The 25,229-nt window shown below is 44.6% G+C and overlaps 2 protein-coding genes across 4 annotated transcripts in view; one reads left to right on the top strand and one right to left on the bottom strand.

The window, feature by feature from the left end:
- AGMAT (agmatinase) overlaps positions 1-7,230 on the top strand; it is an 11,376-nt gene extending 4,146 nt beyond the window's left edge. Inside the window, exons 3-7 of the mRNA XM_024208364.3 lie at positions 538-586; positions 1,813-2,008; positions 2,359-2,538; positions 3,075-3,159; positions 5,451-7,230. Of these exons, the coding sequence (XP_024064132.2) occupies positions 538-586; positions 1,813-2,008; positions 2,359-2,538; positions 3,075-3,159; positions 5,451-5,524 (584 nt within the window). The 3' untranslated portion in view covers positions 5,525-7,230. The remainder of the gene's footprint in view (positions 1-537; positions 587-1,812; positions 2,009-2,358; positions 2,539-3,074; positions 3,160-5,450) is intronic.
- DNAJC16 (DnaJ heat shock protein family (Hsp40) member C16) lies at positions 6,451-25,229 on the bottom strand. Of its 3 annotated transcripts, XR_002908596.2 has the most exons (16): positions 25,157-25,229; positions 23,363-23,548; positions 21,588-21,654; positions 19,939-20,275; positions 18,567-18,751; positions 17,292-17,396; positions 16,489-16,647; positions 15,364-15,494; positions 14,433-14,616; positions 13,236-13,418; positions 12,555-12,631; positions 12,022-12,102; positions 11,833-11,928; positions 10,879-11,049; positions 9,423-10,329; positions 6,451-9,128 (listed from the first exon to the last, which is right to left on the bottom strand). XR_002908596.2 is itself a non-coding variant. In XM_024208362.2 (15 exons), the coding sequence occupies exons 2-15, from the start codon at positions 23,527-23,529 to the stop codon at positions 9,930-9,932; spliced, it is 2,343 nt and encodes a 780-aa protein (XP_024064130.2). In that variant the 5' UTR covers positions 23,530-23,548; positions 25,157-25,229; the 3' UTR covers positions 6,451-9,929. The 3 variants fall into 3 exon arrangements, 2 of the variants coding, with proteins under 2 accessions (XP_024064130.2, XP_024064131.2); XM_024208362.2 differs by having other exon boundaries at positions 6,451-10,329; XM_024208363.2 differs by having other exon boundaries at positions 6,451-10,329; positions 10,879-11,046.

Here is a 25,229-nt window from a genome sequence, read left to right as displayed (position 1 = left end):
ATGCCACTTTTTGCAAGAGATAAGTGTCTGTATCCTGACTCGATTCCAGTTTGGGTAATAACATTCAACCTTCTCAAATTCCCATTGCAATTTCAATGGCATATGGTGGTGTTCTGCTCCTCAGCCGTTGTGTAGCATTGCTGTTGGTTGTTAAGACCCAGCTGTGACACACCCCAGAGGCGGCTGCAAGTAGGGTATGAAGTGACTCCTGGATATAGATCTGTATATCAGGTATCTGCATTCAGAAGCTGGCCTTGAGCACCAGCTGCAGCAAGAGAATGACAGCTGGCTGGATTTTTGAGAGCTTTTAATAAGAGAAGCTGCCCCTTTTAATACTATCTGCCACCCATTTAAAGCTGCAGGGAAGGTAATTAGATGAATAAAGGCTGTTACTTCTAAAGGATGATCTCTCTCTTTGTGAAGTGCTGATGTGTTCCCCTATGAGAGGTGAGGTGCAACATGAATGTAGCTTGCTACTGATCAATGCTGGCCTGTTCTTATGACATAGCATGTTCTCTGTTCCCTGTCCCGTTGCAGGTGGCGATCACACAATAACATACCCGATCCTGCAGGCAGTGGCAGAAAAGTAAGTTTAAAGTCTGAAAATGGAGCATGTTTAAAAAGCTGATACCTTGTGGTGATAGAAGTTAGGCTGACTGGTCTATAATTCCCCAGATCCCCTTTGTTCCCCTTTTTAAAGATCATTACTATGTTTGCCTTTCTCCAGTCCTCCGGGACCTTACCTGCCCTCCCTGGGTTCTCAAACGGAATCATGAACAGTTCTGAGATTGCTCCAGCTAGTTCCCCTTAAGTACCCTAAAATGAATCTCATCAGGCTCTCCTGACTTAAATACATCTAATTTAAAGAACTATTCTTGAACTTGTTCTTTCTCTATTTTGGCTTGCACTCCTTCCCTCTTCTGCTTAACATTAATTGTGTTAAGTAGTGGATCACAGTTTACCTTTTTAGTGAAGACTGTAGCAATACAGGCATTACACAGCTTCTTAATGTGGTCAGTTTTTAGCTCTCCTTCTCTGCTCAGTGGAGGACCTACACTTTCCTTTGTCTTTCTCAGCCTACTCATGTATTCATAGAACCTCTTCTTATTGCCTTTTATGTCGCTTGGTAAGTGTAACTCATTTTGTGCCTGTCTTTCTGATTTTCTCCCTACATGCTTCTGCTATTCTTTTATACTCATCATCAGCAATTTGTCCATGTTTCCACATTTTTGTAGGCTTCCTTTTTTAATTTTCAGGTCATTAAAGAGCTCCTGATGGAGCCATATTAGCTTCCTACTGTTCTTCTGATCTTTCAAATGGCTCCTCAGACATTTGGGGTTCCAGGGTTCATGTAATCAGACAGGGTTGGAGAGTCATGCGATTCAGGCTGCAGCAGTATCTGTCAATCAATAGCTAGATGCTGGCAAGCTTCCTATTTTCTCCTCTCACTTATCCACAGCCTGTTTGTGCTGATCCCAGCTGGCATCTTGTGTCCGCACTCTGCCTCTGGTGAGCTTTGCCTTAGAGTAAATTGGTGAGAGATCATGTGCTTATTGCCTTCCTGAACCTGCGGAATTGTAAGATGCCTGCTGCGAGGTCTGAAGCCATAGGAATGTAGGGTGGGAAGAAGAGCTTGACAAGTCAATTGTATGATCTGTTTGGAGTTTAGATCTTGATCATTGTGAAGAATCCAAGATCTTATGCTGACGGAATGAACGAGGTCAGAAATAGAGTAAGCACCTGTGTTAACCAAAGCATGTGAGCACGGAGCTGGAGTTAAGGCCGTGTTTGTGCCTGCCCTGTCCCAATTAGGCATGGTCCCGTGGGACTGGTGCACGTGGATGCTCATACCGACACAGGAGACACAGCCCTGGGGGAGAAGATCTACCATGGGACGCCATTCCGACGCTGCGTGGAGGAGGGGCTCCTGGATTGCAAACGCGTGGTTCAGATCGGAATCAGAGGCTCCTCCTACACCCCGGATCCCTACAAATACTGCCGGGACCAGGTAGTGTATACCGCCGCCAAAACCTTCTCTACTCTCCGCTGGGCCCTGCCTGGGCAGACAGGGCCAAATGGCCATTGATTTCAGTGCTGGGAATAACAATATATCCCTCTTCTTCCTGAGAGGGCTGTTGTGAGGCTTGCTGAGTGTGTGTGACATCTTTTGAGATCCTCAGACAAAAGGTGCAAGATGATATTGTTCATTAACTGATGCCCTTGCATAGAACGCTTCTCCCACTCCAATCCCTGCAACTAAGATGCGTAGGGCAGGAAAAAAGCCACCACCCGGTTCCTTTCCCCAGCAGCGTGTTTCAGGCAGTGGAAGCCCAACTTTTTTTTTCCTTCCTCCAACAGGGTTTCCGTGTTGTCCTGGCTGAAGACTGCTGGCTGAAGTCATTGGTACCACTGATGGGGGAGGTGAGAAAGCAGATGGGAGACAAGCCCATTTACATCAGCTTTGATATTGATGGATTAGACCCTGCATACGCCCCTGGCACAGGGACACCTGAAATTGCTGGTCTCACACCTGCTCAGGTAAGGAGATGCTCAGACTCTATTTCTGAATGTACAGAGTGGATGCAGGGAAAATCTGGCTCCTTTTAAAGGAAGTCCCAGGGCTTACACTGCCCGCCCTCTCGAAATCTAAGGGTCGAGGATCTACATGGGATTTAGAAGTCTTTAAACAAGAAAACTGGCATATTGGGGACTGAAATCATTGAGAACTCCTCTTGTGTCCTGCCTATAATATATAGAGAGACTGGAATTTACCCTTCTATTCTAGGAAAAGCCACTGCTAAGGGAGACTCAGCTGATGTACAGTTTGATGGTGTCTCAGTATTTATACATCTAATCCTCTGCTTTCCGCTCACTCCGGTTCAGCATATAACAAACAAAGAGCACCAGGTTCCAGCAGTGATCGTGGATGGGAATTGTACGGACTGAAACGTCACAGATTTCATGTCAGATGTGTTTAAAAACCAAAACACCCCCTCGGCTATTTAAATATATAGAATGTTTTCAGAATTAACAATTCGGGTACCTAGTAACTAGCCCTTTATTCCCATCCCTAGGCTTTGGAGATCATTCGTGGGTGCAAAGGACTGAATATAGTGGGAGGCGACCTTGTTGAAGTTGCACCAATCTATGATGCTTCTGGTGAGTCAAAGGAAATATTTGGGACAATAAAGCAAACTTAGAGAACTGCTACATCCAATGTTTGGCAGTAGTCGATTGGGTCCTGTTTAGCTGTGGGCACTGGACGCAGGGGCGGCTCTAGCTTTTTTGCCGCCCCAAGCACGGCAGGCATGCCGCCGAAGGCTGCCTGACTGCCGCCCTCGCAGGGACCGGCAGGGCGCCCCCCGCGGCTTGCCGCCCCAGGCACACGCTTGGAGCGCTGGTGCCTGGAGCCGCCACTGACTGGACGCTGTCTATAGAGTTCAAAGCAAATTGACAGTTTGCGCATCCCTAGAGAACATAGTGATGGCTGTCGGAATTATTTATAGTCAGCTATTTCTATTCTGTGTATTATAGACAATTCAAACAGCATGTTGCAGGAGAATATTTAAGAAAATGCAGAGTAGTCCTTAGAAATCTAGCAACAATTATTTCAGGATATGCTAGAGTGTGTTACCACTAGTATGTCAGGGACCAATAGTGCTGTGTAAACAAGAAAGGCCACAGCTCTTGTATAACCAAGATATGGATTCCTCAGCATTAGTCAAAACTCAGCTCAGTCCTCTAAACAGCTGGAAGGTAAGAAGCACTTGTGCATGAACTGCCGTGTTTGTGTAAATCTGTACTTCCGTTCTGAAGTTCTATAGCACCTTCAGTACAAGCACCTCAACCACGAATGATCTGATCCACTTGGTCCCCTTGTAGCTCCCTTTTCAGATGGGGGAAACTGAGGTACAGGGAGGTGACAGGACCTGTCACAGCTCACTCACCAAACTTCCTGGTGGAGGCCGTAAATAAAAGCCAGATTTCTGGAGTCAAAGTCCAGTGCTTTAACCACTAAGCAATGCTTCCTCTGTACTGCTGTGGCAGCCAGGTGAATGCAAAGAGACATTGGTCCTGCCCTTGCTGACAGAGGCGACTCCATGCTTCAATAGCAATAAAGAAAAAACAATACTTAAAACTAATTTAATTTAGAAAAACCACTGTTTGAACCAATTACGTTCAGAAATGGTGGTAGGCAAAGCACATCCTAGAGAAGATGATGCCTGCATTAGACTCATGTACTCCAAAGGCACAGCTGTCACTTTTTAGCAGAACGCTCTGTGCTACAAATGGATTTGACTTGGTCATATGTATATACACACAGCCGGGTTCATGCAGGGGGAGAAGTGCTTGCTTTACAAACAAAACAAAAGGCAAACCAAATACCGTATCTGGTTCTTGGAGATCTGTAGAGATATAACAACACTGGAAGGTCCTGTCCTTGGGCCACTCTGCCTTTAGATTGATTTCAGTGTGAGCTATACACATAAAGGGGCAGACTTGGAGTCTTAGGTTGCATTTATGCTGGCAAAAGTCGGCTGTGCATTTCACCACTGGTGTTGCTCCAACAGTGTAGCAATGGCGAGTGATCGTATGGACAGGACCGAGTGTGTTCTCTTCTCTTGTACAATGGTAAAGACTACAGCTTTCCACCAAGGCACTCCCTAAGAAAGTAGGACCAGCTGTGAATTAGGGAACGGGCTCTGTGTTTTGGCACTTTAGATGCAGCCTTAGTGTACTGAGCAAATGAAACTTGTGTGACGAAGGGTACGTCTATACTTACCCGCTGGTTCGGCGGCAAGCAGTCGATCTTCTGGGATCGATTTATCGCGTCTTGTCTAGACGCGATAAATCGATCCCGGAAGTGCTCGCCGTCGACGCCGGTAATCCTGCTCCACGAGAGGAGTAGGCGGAGTCGACGGGGGAGCCTGCCTGCCGCGTGTGGACCCGCGATAAGTACCTTTAAGTTCGAAGTAAGATACTTCGACTTCAGCTACGTTATTCACGTAGCTGAAGTTGCGTATCTTAGTTCGAACTGGGGGCTTAGTGTGGACCAGCCCTAAGAATTAAGTTACTTGTGTATTGTTTCAGCTGTTGACTATTAAATACTCTAATTTATTTCCTGGGGTTGGGGTAGAGATTCCATTTGAAGACAAGAAGTCAGTTTGGTAGAACTAAAGCATTCAGAATAACTACATTTGTAGTTTACCAGCACAGACAGCTTTTCACTAGTATATGGCTTTTAAGCATCCGGTCTCAGTCAGGCAAGTGAATTTGTGCAGGAGCCCATCATTGACTTGAATAAGCCTCTGGCAACATAGAGTCAATTACAAGATTGGGGCCTTGGTATTGGATGAAGAGTTGGAAAATAACTCCTTGTAGTAAGGACTTTCTGACTGACCCTTTAATTGGAAGCCATTGGATATCATGGTATTTTTCTTTGTTTGTAGGTAACACAGCTCTCATGGGAGCAAATCTGCTGTTTGAAATGCTGTGCGCACTCCCGCGAGTCAAAACGATTTAAAGCCGTGTAGGGCGGGCTCCAGCTTATGCAAATCAAGTCACGACCACTATCTCTTCACCTACACGATGAGTTCAATATTCACAGCCTTTCCGCGCAAATACTTCGACACAATATGAATGAGGAAAGAAGCCTGAATGGAACAACCCAGTCAGATTTTGCTTTTACATTTCTGCCCTCACTCACTCTCTGTAGTTAGAGGCGAGGGAAAGCTAAGCTTTGTGGTAGAGAATAAAAACCATTCCTCACCAGACAAAGTCATTTCAAACTCCTCGTATGCTATAAGCAGCAGCTAGAAGAGATGCTGGAATTGAGGGGGCAGGCTTACTGTTCACGTTGCTGTAGTAATATGGCTTAGCAGCACATGGATCCAGCGATGGCAGCTTGAATTCTTTCAATATAAAAACCGGCGGCTATGATCTAAAATGGGGGTTTCTTTTGGAAGTGCCTAGTAAAGATTTTTTTCCACTAAAAATAAACCTAGGAGGGAAGCAATATACAGACATAATGTAACATCCTGGCTCCCTTCCATGGGCATGGAATAGAATAGAAGTTCTTCTGGCCTCTTTGTGCAATGGATCCAAACTGACACTAGCTCCAAGTCCTACATTACGAGATGACTTATGCCAAGGCACTGAGTTCTCCGTCTCAGTGATGGGATGTTTCTAAACCCCATTTATACATCATTTTCCCAGGGCCCATAGCTGTCAATCTTCAGGAGGCCAATAGGAACTTTGACTAAACTACAGGGCAGCTTTTGGAAACTGTTGTCCTTGGTTAAGCAGCCCTGTTGCCTGAGTGGAGATAACTAGCCCATTGCATTTGCTAAATTACGAGCAGTTAACAGCCATCGAACTTTTGCAATTAACTCACGTACGCCACACCGCATTGTCAATTTGTAGATTAAAATGCAAGGCCACTTCATCGTCTCACATTAAAATAGTTTATTTCAGTTGCGGATCTGTAATAATCTTAAAACAAAATGACATTATCAGTGCCTGTTCACAAATACAAAAACAAAAATTAAAAAAAGACATTTGCCAAATAAATTATTTCCCCCCCTCTAAGAGTATCAAAAGTGCAAAATATTTACCTGCTTTTCAATCCAATCTCCCAGGCTGCCTGATTGTATTAGTTCCTGGCAAGCTTTTACTGACCATATATATGTCAGCCATCACTGCGAGGCTGCTCTGTACCACACTCAGTCAAAGGGAAAGGTCAGGTACAGTATTTGGACTCTAGGCTACATTTCCCTGTGTTGTAAAGATGTTTCGCTTCAGCTTCTAGGAGTTTTACTTTAAAAGAGCTTGTATGTCGGTTTCTCGCAGAGCAGTGCACTAGCACTGAAATCTTCCTTGCTCTTAGCTCAAGAAAGTATCACGCATAAACTGAGAATGGCCGAGTGCATTTCCTTCGCTATGAAACAAACCAAAGGGCAATAGTGAGGGTAGCAGGACAAAAAATTATCCCAGGTTAATGGTCTTGCAGCATCTGGAAAAGTGTGGAGGGAAAGCAGAGACATTCAATTCCAAGCAGCTGAGAGGTCCTGTGACTGGTCTTCTGCACCAAATGAATAATGTAACTAGCTGGCTATCACAGCAGTGCTACCCTTGCTGAACAGATGAATTCAGAACGGTTGGGGTGTGCCTGAGCCCAAGAAAGCGTAGCTTCTCCCTAAAAATACAATGTACTAATAAAAAATCATGTACTTTTACAAGTGAGCTGGTTTGATCTCCTGCAACTTTGTTCTACGTTCACTTTTATCAGTGACTGAATGGAAGCTGTAGCACCCCCAGTTGGCTATTGCCTGAGGGTGTATTACTGTGAGTGCTCCCTCCACAAGACCCACATCAACAGGTGTTTATCCGCAGGGTAAGAGTCACCCCTCTCTAGAGAACAAACACAAGGCCTACACCCCACTGGAGCCTCAATACAGGGTTTCAGAAATGCCTATAGCCTTTTCCTGGGTCCTTGGACGGGGGGGAATTTCTTCTACACAGTACACTTGGGCCCTTCGTTTAAAGCCCTAAAGTTGGACACCAAAGTTTCTGACTAGCAGAAGAGACAGTAACAGCCAGCTTTTGTAAATCCTCCTCCTGGGCCTAACCCGCTCCATTGTTCAGCTGTGTTTAGAGGGTCAAACGTTTTCTTTTTAAATCTGGATTCTTCTGCAGTGTGTCCAACTCTGGGGTTTACAGCACAGTGTTATGCCATGCAAGACCCAAAAGGCAGAACTGGCTACAAACACAAAAAATAACCAGGCTATTTCATTACCCAAGCCAACAAAAGCACTGGCGTCAACAGAAACAGCATAAAGAGAGAAAAGTCAGTCTGCTGCTTAAGGTTAGTTCAGGGACAGTCTAATGCCTGGGTTTTTCAGCATTTTATTTCTACATATCTCCTCAGATGAAAACTCCTCTCCTTCCTTCTCATAGCCTGTGCTCAGTAATCAAAACGGTTCATGCTGCAGATAAGACTTTACAGATTAAACTCCATTGGTTTAAGTAACATACGTAAGGTCGGTTGAGTCTAATATTTTAACCTGACAGTACTCTTATATATAAGAGCATTATGAGTATTGTTCAAGTGGTCTTTCATTAGATGAAGCACGTCTGTTCTCTAAGCCAAGCAGAATGCAGCAAGTCACCAATTCAGTAGGCCACTATCTCACCGTTATAAAGCTCTGAGGACTGTTCAGCCAATCAGGTTGCTTGAATAGGCCTAGATCTCATTTGGGTCAGAGGGTGGCTCACTTGGTGGAATATTTACCCATAGTACTGGGCTGCTCTGTTGGAGAAGGGGGAAGGCCGTGAGGTTTTTAAGTAAACCCCCATGCTTGTAGGAGTGCTTCACAATAAGGTTCAGAATGCTACTCGGGAGTGAATCTCAATCTGAATTAGAGGCAAACTCCTGCAGGATTTGGCCATCATGTACCATAACATGACCTACTCATGTGGAAGCCTCAGATTCCTATCCAGGTCACTTTGGAGAAGTTTATTAAGTTTACAGCAAACATCAGATAAAGTGACTGAGTCTACGCGGATTACCAGAGAGAAAAAGGAAGTAGCGGTGTCACAAGATTACAGTCCCCTGCTTTGAAAGGAAACCTTTCCCTTTTCCCTTGACGTTCAGGTAGCAGCTCCTTGTGACTACTTGTCACTAACAAAAAGCCAGCTCCCTGGGCAAGCCAAATGGCTGGCAGGAGAGCCCATTTGATATAATTAAGTACAGTAACTCCACAGCCTAGAACCATTCCAGTTTTACACTGAACCATATGTTGAAAAAAAATGGGCAACCTGTACGTTAAGAAACCTTTGAGCTGAGGATAAAAACAAAGTGAGAGAAGCTGAAACTAAAGCATCTTGTAAACGTCTGTCTACAACAAAACTAGTTCCACGTGTAACAGACGATCCGATGACAGCACTTTTTGGGCAACATAGTTCAAAAATACAATCATTAAAGAATTAAGTTCCTTGATACAAAGAAGTGTCGATATTGTACTAGAGATGTACCATTGTTGTTTGAAAGGTGTCCAAGTTGATTCACTAGCAGGTATTGAAATTTTCTTTTACACGTCTACTGGCTCATAGCAGCTTACGCCTACAATCTGAGGACATGGGTAAAGTTATGGCTCTAAGAGACACAGTCTAAAAATCGACAGAAGCAAAAAGGCATCTGAAAAACAATGTACATTTAAATGGCTCAACATCTTTACAGTATTTACGGCTGTGTTAATCCCCTTCCCTCCCTGCTTATGGCTTAGCTGGTGAAGCTGCACATGGAACTATTACACAAGGAGCATGAAACATGCAGATCGCCTACTAGCCCCCACCGTCTGTAAATACCGGCTATCGGTTTGCTACAAGGGAGATACCCCCAACCACACTCCTAAATCACTTACCGCAGGGAAAGCTGATAAATAAGAATGCTTGGTATGAGGCCTTTCAGAGTTGCAGTGGCTGGGGAGATTCTGTAGGGTCTTCCCAGTATCACACCATGCACTATGGGCTAAGCATTGAGAAGGGGACCTGACCTACGTAACAAGTTCATTGTGTTCAGTCCAAACCGAGTTATCGTTGCGAAGAACTCATAGGTTTTCTTCAACTGAGAAAAAACAAGAGACCGGACAGAGGCGATGCGGTGAGCAGGACATTAAAGGAAAATAGACTGGGTTTTGTCTTAGATAGTACAGCATTCAAATACAAGAACAATTTGGTACAGAGGACTTCAGTACGTTTCATCTTTCACTCCTAGGTCAAAGATGAAGGAAGATACTTCTACTCACTGGGCCTAGGAGAGTTCATCTAAAACCTACTGTCCATTTGTCATGACTGTTTATTCCTGGAAAGAATTGTCCATGGTTGTCATCTTAAAAAGTTTGTAGTGTTAGAATCTCTTTTAAATCCCTTCAGTCTAATGCAGGCCAGGATGGAATATAGAACCTTTGTAAGGAACCTTCTAAGAGACGTTCCATCCATAAGGACAACTTGCTTAATTTGTTTTTAGCTTGTTTGGATCCTGGACTGCAGGAGGATTTTCCTCGGGCTTCTCCTGTATGTAGCAAGGGGTCATAATCCTCACAGGACCCCATGGTTCCCCCTTCATCCCCCGATCTGTGAGGCTTGAAGAGGCAGAAGTATTTCTTGTGGCCATTTAGAGCTAGGACGTAACCGGTGTAGTCGCGCTCCAGGAAATGTTTATCGTATTGATTTGGAATGGGGGCAGCATCCTGGGCAAATTCTAACAAATACTCCAGCCATTCTCTATGCTTATCGAGGCTCAGGAAGGAGAAATGAAGACAGCTGCTCCTGCGGGAGAAGTGAGAGGGAACCAATTTAGACTGTGTTCCAGTTCAGACCAGACACCACACAGGAAACATCAAGGTTAGAAACTGAAGGAGGGTTGAAGTAATTTATTTTTTTATGTTTTTGCACAAACTATTTTGACTGACTTACAGCCCTGGAAAGTGAAGCCCTGTATTTGTCCGAACACAGGCATAGCATAAGTGGCAGTAGAGAGACCCAGAGGGGAGAGTTCAGGCTCCATGGCCCATCCAGTCCTTGGCCTCTCTGCTGAGATTACCAGTTGCACTAGTGGCAGTACGGAGAACATACATCCATTACAAAGTGGACTGAGCACACCAACCCATTTAATGTTGGCTACCAAACAGCTACCCATTTAAGCCTTCTCACAGGTACAAGCACCCACATGAAGGTGAAGGTGTTCTTGGGAGCAAGCATGCAAGTATACACGTGACGAAGCAATGCAACAATACAGACCCCAAGCCTATCCACTGTGCGATACTACACAGGCCATTAAGAGCACAGCAGAAGCCCAAAGAGGAACTCCGTACTGACCCTGTGAATGTGTAGACTTCCAGGGCAAACTTCTGAAGTAGGCTGGTTTTGGTGGGGTTGGAAAGGATCAGAACCACGTTCATGTGACCCGGCCTCAGGCGCACCAGGTTACTAGTATAGGTAACATCTGTTAGCTCAGTCACTTCGACAAAGCCCTTTTTGGGAATCCTGCTGGGCAGAGAGAATGATTCAAGTGAAAAAGGAGCAAAGGACAGTAAATGCACCTGGGCACTATAAGGAAAGAGTGACCTAGTGAAAAGTCACTCAAAACCCATGTCACAATGTGTTGGCTAATCTGGCACAGTGCAGAACCCCTGAAAACTCACACCCCCTATGCCTTCTATCCAAAGCCTATTAAAGCAGTTTATTTTTGGCCCGCTAAAGATTAAATACTCTTTGGCAAATCATTGTCTCTTCTCCTTCATCACTCCACAAAGCATTTGTCTAGGCAAACAGGTGGGTTTCTAAGTGACTGTATGGTGGGAAGAGGATAGATTTTAAATTTTAAGAGATGGAGAAAGGTGGGTGGATGGAAAGAAGTTGGCTGTACAGCCACTAGTCTGTTGCTAGTTCAAAGAACTTAGCAGTGGCTCCCTTGTCTGACAGATTTCAGTCACAGCTCAGGTAACAGCTACTTTCCAGTTCTCTACCTCGAAGGGGCTTTTGGTCCCAAATATTCAATTTGTTGCTTTCCGCTGACTGCCCATTCCCCGTGCACTCTTTATATCAGCTACACCAAACTCACCCATGCACTGCTGTTCACATGCTGCCTGCCTGTCACTCACACCACCATGTTCACACCAGCTCCATTACTTCCCTACTACCTACCCACTGCCCTCTCTGCCTGGGGGAAAGGCAGTAGGAGCAAGACTGTGCCCCACCAAGCCTCTTGAGCAGGAAAGTGAAGGTGCAGAGAAGGCCTGACTAGTGCAGGAAGGAGTTAGCAGGGGAAACCTGTTCTCTTTGCTGAAGGTCGTGTCATTCTTTTCATTCTTTTCATTGGGTTCTTCTTTCTGGGGGAGAGGAGAGTCTCTCTCATCGCTCGAGTCGCTGCAAAGGAGCATTTTAAAACAGGGTAAGTTTCAACTGAGATGCTGAAATCTGGTCTGTAAGGCTCCAACAGATGGTCTGGTAGGTACTCACCTGAAAGCCTGAACAATAACAGTGCCAAAGAGAATGAAGAGGGCTGAGAAGATCAGGGACAGAAGTGGCATCATTTCCCGCCTAAGAGAGAAGGTTTGCAGTTAGTTCTGAGTTCCTACAGTCAACCTCTGCCTCAGGTTTTCAGCTCCCTTCCACCCCAGATAATAGCATATAATTTCCCTTGAACTGACTGTCTCCTGTTTGAAGGGCTTTAATGGAAGCTCTCTCATTGTTCCTATCTCCTAACGAAAGGCAGGGAGACAAATGGAAGAATGTTTTTAAAATACCCTAAATGCTAATGAAAACCGCACAGCAAGACAGCCAAGCCAGGACTATTGCCAACAGGAGCGGTGTGTTTTCAGTAGCACAAAATCCAGTGGCAGACCTCAGCTTCACAGCTCAACTGGCTACCCAGAAAATGAGGCAGAAGTCAAGCTTCACTGCTTTTGAATTTATCCTCAGGCAAGACAGAGGGCTATTACAGCTAAACACAAAATAAGAGCTATATTGATATTATAAATCAGATTCCATACCAGTTATTATGAAATACGCTATCCCAGCAGTCCGAGACATACTCTATTGCGGAGTAGAGCCATCGGAGAAAGAACACCTGTAAAGTTACAACAGATCAATGACAAGGTGGCTGCTCTCCCCCCACCCGTGAAGAAACAAATCAACTATGTGACTATCCCCTCTGCACCCCTTGTCCAAACCAGCTCAACTACCTCAGAGCACAGGGGCTGCCCCCTGCAGCTGATGTGTACACAGTGAATGAGTCTTGCCTCTCCAATACTCAAAACTCTAGGCACAATTTCCATCACTGACCACAGTGATGCAGTCTTAGCCCTGGTCTACACTGGAGGAAGCGGGGGTGGGAGCAAATCGATCTAAGTTACGGACAACTTCAGCTACGCAAATAATGTAGCTGAAGTTGACGTACTTAGATCGACTTACCGTGGTGTCTTCACCGCGGTGAGTCGACTGCTGCCGCTCCCCGTTGACTCTGCTTGCGCCTCTCACAGCGCTGGAGTACAGGAGTCGACGGGAGGGCGCTCGGGGGTTGATTTATCGCATCTAGACTTATGCGATAAATCGATCCCTGATGGATCGATCGCTACCTGCCGATCTGGCGGGTAGTGAAGACATACCCTCAGAGTTAACTAGAACCAGCTAATATAGGTTTGTTATGCCTCTACAAAATTGAGAATACTTACAGGAGCAAGTTCATCATTCAAGTCTGGCAGGACAGTGTCTGAAGAGAGAAGACCAGGGTCTGTTCTTAACTGAGCCAGAAGATCCAAAAGGATGAAGTTATCCTCTTCACTGCCCTCCCAGGCATCTTCCAAGATTTTATAGACCACTCTTCCTACATTATTGCGCCTTTCCAAGATGGCCACCTGGACAAAGCAGAAACAGCACAAGCTTCAGGGAACAAGATACCAGCTTGGAAGAAAGCTTTGATGTGTCAAATGAGAATTCAGAACTAGGATCCAGATTAAAAAGTTATTTCAGTTAATCTCTCATGACACCCATATCAAAGGGCGGGCACAACATCGGAATGGGAACAAGTATAAAAAGTAGCTGCATGTTCCATTATACCCAATAGGAACAGAGATGAACAGCACGTGTTCTCTGAACCTCAGCTCCTGTTCTTTGGAAGCACAACACTTATTTTGTATAGTGTTTTTCCTACACACTGCATTCCACATCACATAACTCAACTAATTAGAGTTAGCCAGAAGGAGAGTAATTAAGAAGCATAGGCAAGGAGGAAAAAGAGGGATGTTTTCTCAGCAGAGATGTGAAATAAAACAGTGGATTTGGTGGTGAGACATAAGAAGGTCATTCCAAATAGGAGGAGCTGCCGAGGACAAAGCTCTCACATTAAGAGTGGAGTGACAGAGTGAAGGACAGAAGAGAACAGTGCTAAATAAGCAGGAGTAGCTTGGGAAGTAGCAGAGAGAAACAAGGTCCATCCATGAGCCTGGCAGGAGCAAGTTCACGGAGGGGTTTAAGATCAAAGAGGACCATTTTGAACTGGACAGTGAAATGAACAGAGCCAGTGGAATCATGAGAATGGAAGATGACGTGGTTACACTTTGTCCATGTCAGAAGGCAGGCAGCGGTGTTCTGCACATGCTGGAGTCTAGAGAGCTGAGATCGGGACAGATCAAAAAGAAGGGAATTGCAATACACAAGACAATGAAGGTCTGACCTGAGGCAGAGCACACCAACATGCAATACAAGAGGATCTGTTAGAAGTAGAGAGGTCTGATCCTGCCCATAACATGCTCCCGTAATATTTCAAAGAAGCAGCATCAATGTTCTCTCCCCCTGAACATTTAAAGAATAAAGCTCAGAGAAAGAGAGACGGAATTACAGATTAGGCAGAAGGAAAATGTGACACTCACGGCAGATTTCCCCCAATATTTCTCATCATCCATCAGCAAGGCCTGGGCAAAGTCTCGCTGACGGTCGTCGTAGATATGCACAAACCTCACGGTGTCTTTCGTGTTTGCCAGAGCAAAGGCCACAAAGGCCTCATAGGTCTTAGCAAACTTGTCACCCTCGCCAGTAAGTAAAACCACACAGTACCTAGACAACACAATGAAATGGAGGATTCACAGCAGGCCTGGAGACACAAAGGAATAACAAACCCAACCTGCCAGCTAGAACAGACCCTGACAAGCCAGAGAGAGACTTCATCGTGTCTACCTTCTTACACACTCCATTGCTCAATGTTCCAATCTCAGTCCTTCCCATCTTCTATGTTCCTGTCCCCGCAGAGTTACTGCAAGGTACTCTGTTCCATAATACGAGAACAAGGGGATAGTGAACTGAAAAGTGGCACGTTTGAGACTGATAAAAGGAAGCACTTTCACACAACGCACAATTAGCTTCTGGGACTCATTGCCATGGGACAGAGGCCAAGATCTTAGCAGGATTCAAAAGTAGATTAGACATTTAGATGTATAAGAAGAACATCCAAAGTTCTAATACTAAATATAGAGATACCCCCCCTCAACGCCTCTGAAGGGATATACACTTAACCTTGCATTATTAGGGGTTAGGAGGAAACTTCCCTGGGGGCAGGTTGTCCCATCACTGCCACTGAAGGGCTTCTTGGACATCCCTGTGAAGCATTTGGCACTAGCCACTGATGGTGACAGGATACTGGACTACATGAACCACTGCTCTGATCCTGTCTAGCAATTTCTATTCTTCCAATGAACCCCTTTATGGACCCCCCCCCAGAGAGTTAAACGAGACGTCGCCTGTAAGCAGCCACCGGGAGTAGGAGCGCATGAGGATAGGAGGAACTCCCATCGCAGCGAGCCTTACTTCCGCTGACGGTGAGACTTCTTCACAGGACACAGCTCACGAAACAGTTTCTGGTTGGTGAGTCTGGCTGCCAGAAGGAACTTGTTCTGGGAAAGGAAGTCATCAATGAGCTGCTTTTTCATCTCTCGCGCCTAGAAAGGACAAAGCAAACAGAAGATCAGCATTGTTCAGCTAAACCAGAAGGATGTTCAGCTCTCAAGGAACATGAATGCTCTAGTGTTAAAGGGTCACCATGATGAAGGTCAACAAGCTGTTTTACACAATGGAAGAGATGTTCGGGAGATTGGAAGTGTGGCCACTCATGACTGCCCCTGGAGAAGGGGCATTAAACAGCTGTTGTTGCTGAGGGGGAAATATTAAAATCCCAACTGTCAGAAATTGCAACAGTGACCGAAGGCTTCTGACGACTCAGCATTTACTGGGTTGTACCTGCACAAGAACAAAGGTTTGGGCATATCCCATATGCAGCCTTTCACTATTAATGCACTTTCTCTGTGAAACCTCTACGTCTCATGGACTCTATAAGGAATTCCTCAGAGCCAAGGGTTCTTCCCAGGAGACTAAGGATTTCTGACAAGGCTGAATTAATTAAGAGCTGCCCTCTCTCTGTACAGTCACTGTGCCACTGAAACCCAAAGACCTGCCCTCCTCCACCAGCTTAGCTACAAAACTATGTTCCAGTGAAAACCACAACTGTCACTCAGTTATCCTCCAAGTTCAGATGCCTGTTGAAACCTACAGAGCTCCCTCCCTCCCTGACGGTCGGTCAAAACATCCTTCTGAAGCTCCAATTTCTGCTCCCATCCAACCCAGAGTTGGTTTGAAATGCTCCACTGATCAACTTCTGATGTAAGAAACAGGCCAGAAAAGCAGTTACTACACCTCTACCTTGATATAACGCTGTCCTCGGGAGCCAAAAATTCTTACCGCGTTATAGGTGAAGCCACGTTATATTGAACTTGCTTTGATTCACCGGAGTGCGCAGCCCTGCCCCCCCGGAGCACTGCTTTACCGCGTTATATCCGAATTAGTGTTATATCGGGTCGTGTTATATCGAGGTAGCGGTGTATATATTTTACTTAAAACCCAGATAGACAGACAAAGACGCAGACCACAAAGTAATACCTGAATAACATCGGCAGGCTTATCAATATGTTCCTTGAAGATCATCATGGTGGGGGTGTAGACGTTGATGTTATATTGTCTGGACAACTCTTCAGTCCCTCTGAGTCCAACATACACGTATCCAAAGGACAAATAATCTCTGTACGCAAAAGCAGTGAGCTAGAGGGAAACAGAGGTCCAGTGCATGTTTACATTGCAGATCATGCTTTGATTCTTCCCCAATAAAGCTTATGGTGACTATTTCCCCATAGTCTCCACAGCACTGTTAAGTCTACAACAGCCAAATGACACACAAAGTCAGCCCATTCCCTTTACTAGGCTTATTACACAGTTAGCTTCTTCCTCATGACAGAGGAAGGTTGGCGGGATCCAGAGTTTCATTTTACAATCTAACATTCTATATCTGGCCAGATGTTTCTTTAGCAACTCATCATCCTCAAACAAATGAGACCCAGTGCTCAAATGGCCCAGATCATTAACTATTTGTGGTGGGAAAGGAATGATGTTTTTTCCCCTTGCCCTCAACCCCACCCACGCCCTTACTTCCACTAGAGATCCGTCTATGGCAAGAGAAGTAAGTTCTACTCATATTCAGATGTTTAAAATAGTTAGCAAAAGCCAGTCACCTGACTATGCAGTCTCCAAATAACACACATGAAATTGCTGGGTGTTCGGGGTGGGTAATGCTACTTAGAAGAACCATCCAGCCTGTGCCTATACCGAGATCCCATTCTCTACTAAGACAGGTGGATTTACAAAGCTATCCAAATGCCACAGATAACACACAAACACACACACGTTACCTTGTATAACAATGGCACTACTGGCATATGATCAAACAGAAGGACATGGGGTTTATTTTCTTTCTTCCAGTTGGACAGGAATCGGACATAATTTTTATCTGTAATCTTAAATGTAAAACAGAACGTTCGTTTCACCCTCAATACATTCAGAAAACTGAAATTCAATAAGGTTAAATAGCTGCATTAGAATTAGGTCCTAAAAAGCTGCCTGAATGTCATGATTTCTGTTTTGTAAAGGACACCTGTGCCCATACATCTTTTCCCGCTAAGGCGATTTGTGCAAAACCAGGATTTTTACACTAACAGTTCTCTCTGCTTTTGCTGATCTTTCCTGACTTGATGTCATAAATTCTCAGTGGCATCATAATCATTTCCACAGCAGCTAACTGGTGGTCATTACTGAGGATTATGACTTCAGATGGGGAATAAGCAAAAAGGGCAGAGTAGAAGTCAAACAATATGTTTATTTAAAAATGTCTCTAGTGATAAAAAGCTCTGTCTGCCAAAAGGGCTCAATGCGCTCAACTCCCATTTACAGGCCTGATCCAAAGTGTGCTGAAGTCAACAAAATGATACCCAATTCACTTCAGTAGGCTTTGTGCCAGGCCTACAAATCTGCAGGAGTTGAGAATACAGAAAATCTTGCAAGAGATACTTATCAGTTTGCAGGATAGGGCAAGGGAGGAGAAGAGACATACAGTGATGGTCTCTAAGGTCATGTCCACACCGGAGCACCGTTTTGGAACCTGGCCACCCTCCAAGCAGAGTTCAAACACCATTCCTTAATATAGTTGTAACTATCTCTGGTGTAGTTCCAAACAATGTCAAATCGGCACCCGTGTGGTTACGAGTCCTAACATAAGCCACGTGTACGATCAAATGCTTACCATGAAGCACTGCAGTTAATCCTGAAGGACGTGAGTTATGGTAAGTGGGGTATCATCAGTGAGGGGGGTGTCCTGCCAGCTCAGGCACCTATCTCACCATGCACAGGGGAAGATGGAGAAAAATTCCATCTTGTGCGTGAATGTAGTGTTTCCTTCAAAACCGCCTCCAGCATTTATAGCTGTAACGATTTCACTCATCCGAACCGCCATTCTCCCTTGATGAAGGCCATTGCAAATAGCTTCAGAAACTTCTGACACCCCCAAGACAAAGGTCACATCAGAGACTGACTCTGTCAGATGATGTGTCAGAGACAACAAAGAGATCCAAGTGTCTAGCACACACTACCACTTATCAGAATCCAAACACGCTGATCTCCCTGTCACGTACCTTCTCTATGAGGTTCCCTGGAAGAAGGCTCTCTACAAACTGCCTCAGGTTCTCTCGGATGACCGCATTGTGGAAGAAGGATATTTTCCCATTAATGAGTCCCAGAATGGAGGGTGTGCTGTGTGCTCCCAGGTGATGTGCGAGGCGTCTCTCATACCCAGCGTGGACGACTCCAATTCCCACCCCTGAAAACGGAGGGCAAATACAAAAAGAGGGTCACCGTGACATGGTTGGTGAATGACCGAAACTCCCCTAAAGGGAATCAGCACTAAGGTGGCTGCTGTTACCCAGCACACCGAGAGGATGAATTATTCAGCTGGTACTACATAGTGTTTCCCCTTTTCACATTCCATGGGGAGTTGTATTACTCTGCTCTCAGGAAGAAGTAACAATGGGACCAGCTCCTCCTTACTCTTCTGCCTACAGGTTCTCTATTCGGCATGTTAAAACCCCAAGGAAAAATATCACGTTAAATATACAGTGCAGCAACTTCTTGTCCCAGCACTCTTATTTTGGATTCTACGTCCTCTGTACCGACCATCTCCGGTTATGTAGATGACCCATAAGGGGGACAGGAATTTTCACCTTGAGCAACAAACACTGTAAGTACTTAACTGAAATCCAAGTATACATTGCCAGGGTTCCCTGATTTTTATTTTGGATGCCAAAATTTTCTCTCATCCTCCTGTGTCCTACATGATAGTGGCCTTGACTCTGGTCAAATTTGGGCTGGCTCACAGCTCCCTTTAGACTCCAGATTGCATCTCAGGACCATTCTAGGTATATATCAAAGGGCAATGCAATGTTTATATTGCAGGCCAGAACATAGTAGTACCTGACCATGCAACAATCCTTGGTGTTATTTAGAGTGATGCAGGCACTAGGAATGGTTTAATCACACTGTAGCAGAAAAGGAGACAATCGCTGAATTTAGAGATGGAAGAGACTCCCCAGACTGCATCTAGTCCATTCTCTGCCAGGGCTGGATTTTCTAATGTCTTGTCTTGTCAAGTGCCAGCTATCTACAGGGATAGGGCTTTCGCCAGCTCCTTTCGGAGACTGACCCAGCCCTACAGATCTAAAGTGTTTACTCATGTTTTAATCCTAAATTTGTCTTGTCTCAGTTTCATTGATGAGGACTGGGGTTGGAAAGAAAGAGATCAATGCCCCTCCACTTACACTGGAAAACAACAGAAATAAAGCCATTCACACCACACTGATAAACCACAAAGGAACTCCGAGGCTGAATTCACATTCAAACACAACCCCCAAAAGCTGAAGTCAGTTGCCGCAGCCTAGGATGGAAAGCTTTGAGACAGCCTCTCTCTGAAAACATGTTACATCTTGAGTTTTTAAAATTTGCTTCTCTTACCCAGCACCTCTAGCTCCTGAACAACCTCCTTCCACACAGGCTCAATGTGGATACAGCTGAAGCACCAGTCCGAGGTTATTTTAATGAGGTAGGGCTTTTTGAAACTGTCCGGTACAATCTCGTTCACGTAGTGCGAAAAATGCAGCAAGTACTTCTCATCGGAGGAGTCTCGTCGCTCCGAATTAAACGGGAAGTGGAAAAAGGATTCGTCAAAGTAAAAGCTTTCATGGAAGTGATGGAACTGGCGGTGGTGCTGCTGCTGCTGAGGGTACCCCTGGTTCTCACCCACGTCTCCGTAACGATCAAAGTTTGATCTCTTTTCCTCATTGGAGAGGATCTGTCAATCACAGAGTTAAGAAGGGTTGAAAAGAAACAAGGCCTGGCTCATGTTGAGAGAGAACTGGAAGGATGACAATTCCCCTTCTTAAAATGATTGAATAGCCATAAGGAGCAGACACACTGGGAAGAGGACATAGGTGCTGGAACGGGATGTGGGGGGTCTGCAGCACCCCCTGACTTGAAGTGGTTTCCATTATATACAGGATTTCCAGTTTAGATGAATGGCTCTCAGCACCCCCACTATAAAAAATGTTCCAGCACCCCTGGAAGAGGAATTCCTTTTGCTGAACGTCTACCCAGTTGAGCTCCAAGAAAGGGAACTGTCATGTCTTTTACACCTATGTCTCTGGAGCCAAATCCATGTATGTGGCATGGAGTGAGACAGAGTTCACACAAACAAACAGAACATTTATTTGGAGAATTTTGTACAAACCTACTCACTAGCTAACCATTCTTTTTAAATATTAATTTCTGGCGTCCTAGTTCTGACACTCTGTCTTCCAAATTCTTTTATCATTTCAGTTTCTCAGCTAAGAGGCCATAAAAACGAGTCCTAAAACAAACATAGTCCAGAAGACTATTGTGGTTTTCTCGTAACGTCAAACATTTAACAGCCACGTGAATTTGAAGAGCTGAAGCGCTCAGGAAGACAAGCAGCACTTTAAGCAGAAACTGCCAATCGAGCTGGGAGATGAGAATTCAGTTTATTCCTGGGCGCTCAGCATGGATGTAAGAAGAGCATCGGCTGAGATGCCACATGCGGAGGTAGCTGATTCAGTGAGGCTTGGATGAGTGACCTGCAAGTGCTACTTATACAAATAATATTTTAGAAGTGACTAAAGCTCTCAAGCCATTAAACCCACTTACAACATCACTGGAATATGCATAACAAATATGAAGAGATGGCACCAGCCTGCTTTGCTGAAATCAGTGGGTACCCCTTACTCTTTGCTTGATGCTTTTCAGCAAGCAAAAGGCAGAACTTTACATTTGTTCTGCCGCAACATTTCCAGCTGTGGGATGTTCATGGTTTATTGAGATTAATTCACATATACCCCAATAACTAGGGAAGTGTTAAATGGCTATACAGGTATTTTTTTTAAATCAGCAGCATCCAGGGGCTAGTTTTTGTCAAGAAAACCTAGACAAAGATTCCACCAGCCTACCCTGCCATACACAGAGCTGAGAAATTGTTCCATGTAGATATAACTGGAAAATAGTAAAGGCTACTTGTAAAAGATGAACAGCATTTTCCAGGCTCTAACATACATCCTGAAAGCAACACACAGTTACCAAACAGTGTTTAATACCTCATAGGCCTTGCTAATTTGTATAAATTTATCTTCTGCTCCTGGGTCCTTGTTTTTGTCAGGGTGCCTACAATGCAAAAAATAAAGAAAATGGAGTTTGTCCTTTAGAAAGCATCAGCAATTTATCACAGGGAGTCACAGCAAGCCACAAGTGTTTTCAGCTTCAGTTCAATACTCAGACTAAGCGGGATATGTAGACATTAAATGCCATTTACTGGTATCCACTTCTTAATCCAGTTGATGCAGATTTATGTCTATTTCTCCTACCCAGGCTGAACCACATAAAGAATTTCAATAGGATTTGAGTGGTATATGAAAAAGCATTTCCTCGGTTTCGAATTTTATTTCATAAATAAATGGTCCAAGTGGAGCTAAAAAGTTGATTTAACACCAGGCAGTAAATTCCTTCAGCAACAAGCCTACCAATTTCAAAGATGCACTCTCTAGCTGCTGCCCTATATATATTAGGCAAAGCAGCTACTTGGTACATCTGCAGCTCTATTCTGCATGTTAATAGTTTTCCATTATAGCATTAGACCACAACCTTAATGCCTAGGTTCTGTGAGACCCCAGAAGCTATCAGATTCTGTAGTTCAGATAATCATGTTTTTCCAGATGCTGTACATCAGCTCTTCTCTTCAGTGTATGAAACAGGTCTTAATGTATGGTCATAATTTGGTTTAACTTAATTCACTTCCTCTTTTAGGAATCTTGAAAATTTGACTTAAAAAAAAAAAAAGGCTCCGTGACTAGAAGTTGGTCATGATCAATTTTATATATATATATAAAACAGATTTACTCAGTTGAGTTACTGGATGTGAGGAGCACATGTAACTAGTTAGAGAAATTAACTAGCGAATGTGATCCTGCTGCAATTCCTACAACAACCCTAAAGATATAGTACAGAAGTTATTAAGACATTTGTTTCTTAAATTTCTGCCCTTGGTGATTCTTCCAATATGGTATATTTTGTAATGTACAAGATGGAGGGGGGAAAAGTTTCATATTAGACCCTCCAGAGTCTGATATCCAGAGTACTGGATGAACTGGAAGTTAGTACCATCAGAAAATATTACCGCATGTGCAGTGTGCAAAAACAACTAAAATTTAGGGCCAGATCCTGCAGTTCTTGTTGTCAACCTGTAAATAGTCCCACTGAAGTCGACAGGTCATTTGTGTGAGTAAGTGACGTGGGATCAAGACTCTCATCATATATACAGAACATAATGTATGATTAGCTTTTTACTTAGAATACACATGCAAACAAGATAGCTAAACATTATAGGTCCAATTCGACAAACCTTTTCTTGAGTAGTACTTACTCACAAAAGACGTGCCATTGAATTCAATGGGACGACTCATGAAAGTAAGTACTTCTCTTTCAGGCTGCATAATTGGGCCTTTTATTAGGAAACGGTTTTCCTTCTCCTTTTTTTTTTTTTTTTTTAAGTTTCTCCCTGGCCAGCAGATACATTTACTTGAGAACAGTGGGCCAGCTCCTCAGCTGAAATAAATCAGTGTAGTTCCATTGTGGATTTAAAGTTGATGTACACCAGCTGAGGCGCTGGCTCACTATTCAGAATATGGTTTTATTCAACATGGTAAGAGCAAGTATACTGTCTATAGGGGGGAAATGGTTATTGTACTATTTTAAATGTCTTTGTTTTTATTTTGTAGATGATGGTTTCTCTCACAAATATTTGGTGCATTGGTGAAAATAGCTGACTCTAGCTTGCAGAAACCATTTAATATGCAAAATATTTTGATCCACCTACCATTCCCGGGCGAGCTTCTTATAAGCCTTTTTAATGTCAGCCTGGCTGGACGTCCTGCTAACCCCAAGGATTCTGTATGGGTCAAAATCCACTGCAGACAAAATTTGCAGAACCAAGACCAGAACCAGGACCACAACCAACGAGATGCTTAACTTTTTCAGTTCCATTTCTCTTCCTTTAGGCAACCTGGACAGGAGAGTTTCCATATGCATAAGACAGAAGTGCAAAACTAGAGATTGATGCAAAATCCAGGAACCCCTATATTTAGTCCTGGACCACTGGCAAAAGAACTGAAAAACCAAAGGCCCCATCTCCTTCAAACAACCAGGACCAGGATTCATGTCTTGTACTACTAAAAAGGTAGGATTTGGGAGAGAGTCTGTTCCAGCCCTTGCATGTCATGAAATATCACATCATTCTAATTATAATTTTGCTTCACCTACAGTTCAACATTATAGTAGCTTCTATCCTGAGAATTCTAGAGCAAGAGACCTGTGCTTTACACCTACTAGCAGTTCACTACCAGTTTTCAGGTATTAAAAAAGCAGTAAACTGTAGCTGTTTCTGCCATTCCATCATCTATTAATTTATCAGGACTAGCAGATACTTAAGGGACCAGTACACTTTTCTAAATGCTAGTACTAGACTAGCAATCTGAAACCAAAGAACTCCGGTGGCTGACAGTTACATGGGACCATGTTAGTTGAAGGGACAATGCTACTGTGAACTCTAGTCAGTTCCAAAAAAGTGAGTTAAAATATTTTCGGGTACTACATCTGCCCCTCAGCCCCCAATGTTGTGTTTTTAAAACCGTATTTTCCAAAAATTGTTTCTCTCTCCTGTTCACATCTAAGATCCACAGAATCACCTCCTGAAACCAAATGCACGACAACAGGTTGACTACTTAAAATGCTGCCACTCACAAAATTAAAGAAAATGAAAGAATACAAAAAACATTTTTAATAATCTGTCACTGTTATCTTGAGCACTGCTTGCAACAGTTAAGTGAAACCATTTCTCACAGAGGGGGTGAGATTTTTAAAGGGATCATGTAAATACATTTATTCACAGATGTTATTTATAACAGATTATTAATAGTGGAGGAGATTTTTTGTAATCCAGTTTTTCACTAGTTACGCTCTTTACTTATAGTCTGCATAGTTCACATCTTGGGCAATGGAAATCAATGCAGTCAGTTTTACCATCGGGTTCTTAGAGCTACAATCTTTGGTCTCCAGACACTATCGAGCAGGGGCCGTTTGTTTGTTTAAAGAGAAATCCTAGCACTGGACATTTAACAGTAAAATCCCCCCCCCCTTTCAAAGTCACAAAGAATATTTCTCAGGTTTTATGAAACCTTATTGTTATGAACTGGAAAGGTGGAGGCACATGTGATCTGACAGAGCAGCTGCTGACAACTGGGGCTCCCCCAGGCAGGGGGCTGCGGTGGGGGGAAGAGAAAGGAGCCAAGGGACCAGGAACAGGGCACCCGATCCGTCTCTGCGCCCCCTGGCACTGGGGGAGGGGAGCGCCCCGTGCTACTCCCCAGCAGGGCCCTGCCAGCGCCCCCCACAGTTGCCCCCAGGTCGCCTCCCACCAGGCAGCTCTGGGCTCACCCCCAGCCGGGCGCCCCGACTGTCACCCCCACTGCCCCTTGCCAGGCCCCAGGCGGCGCTCGGAGCGCGAGCCCCGGACCGGGCGGGAAGGGTCAGCCCTACATCCCATGGCGAAGCCCCTTAAAGGGCCAGCGCCCACCCCGGGCTGGGACCCCGGGGGGGGGGCGGCAATACCCACCCTGCGCTCCGGGCGCCCGGTCCCCGCTTCCGGCTTCGCCGCCCCGCCTCTCGCCGTCACCATAGAGACGGCG

Source organism: Terrapene carolina, unplaced genomic scaffold (assembly GCF_002925995.2).
Source record: "Terrapene carolina triunguis isolate 2854851 unplaced genomic scaffold, T_m_triunguis-2.0 Scaffold714, whole genome shotgun sequence".
Taxonomy (NCBI): Eukaryota; Metazoa; Chordata; order Testudines; family Emydidae; genus Terrapene; species Terrapene triunguis.
The sequence above is the reverse complement of the archived record's forward strand: the minus strand, read 5'-3'. Positions and strand labels throughout refer to the sequence as shown.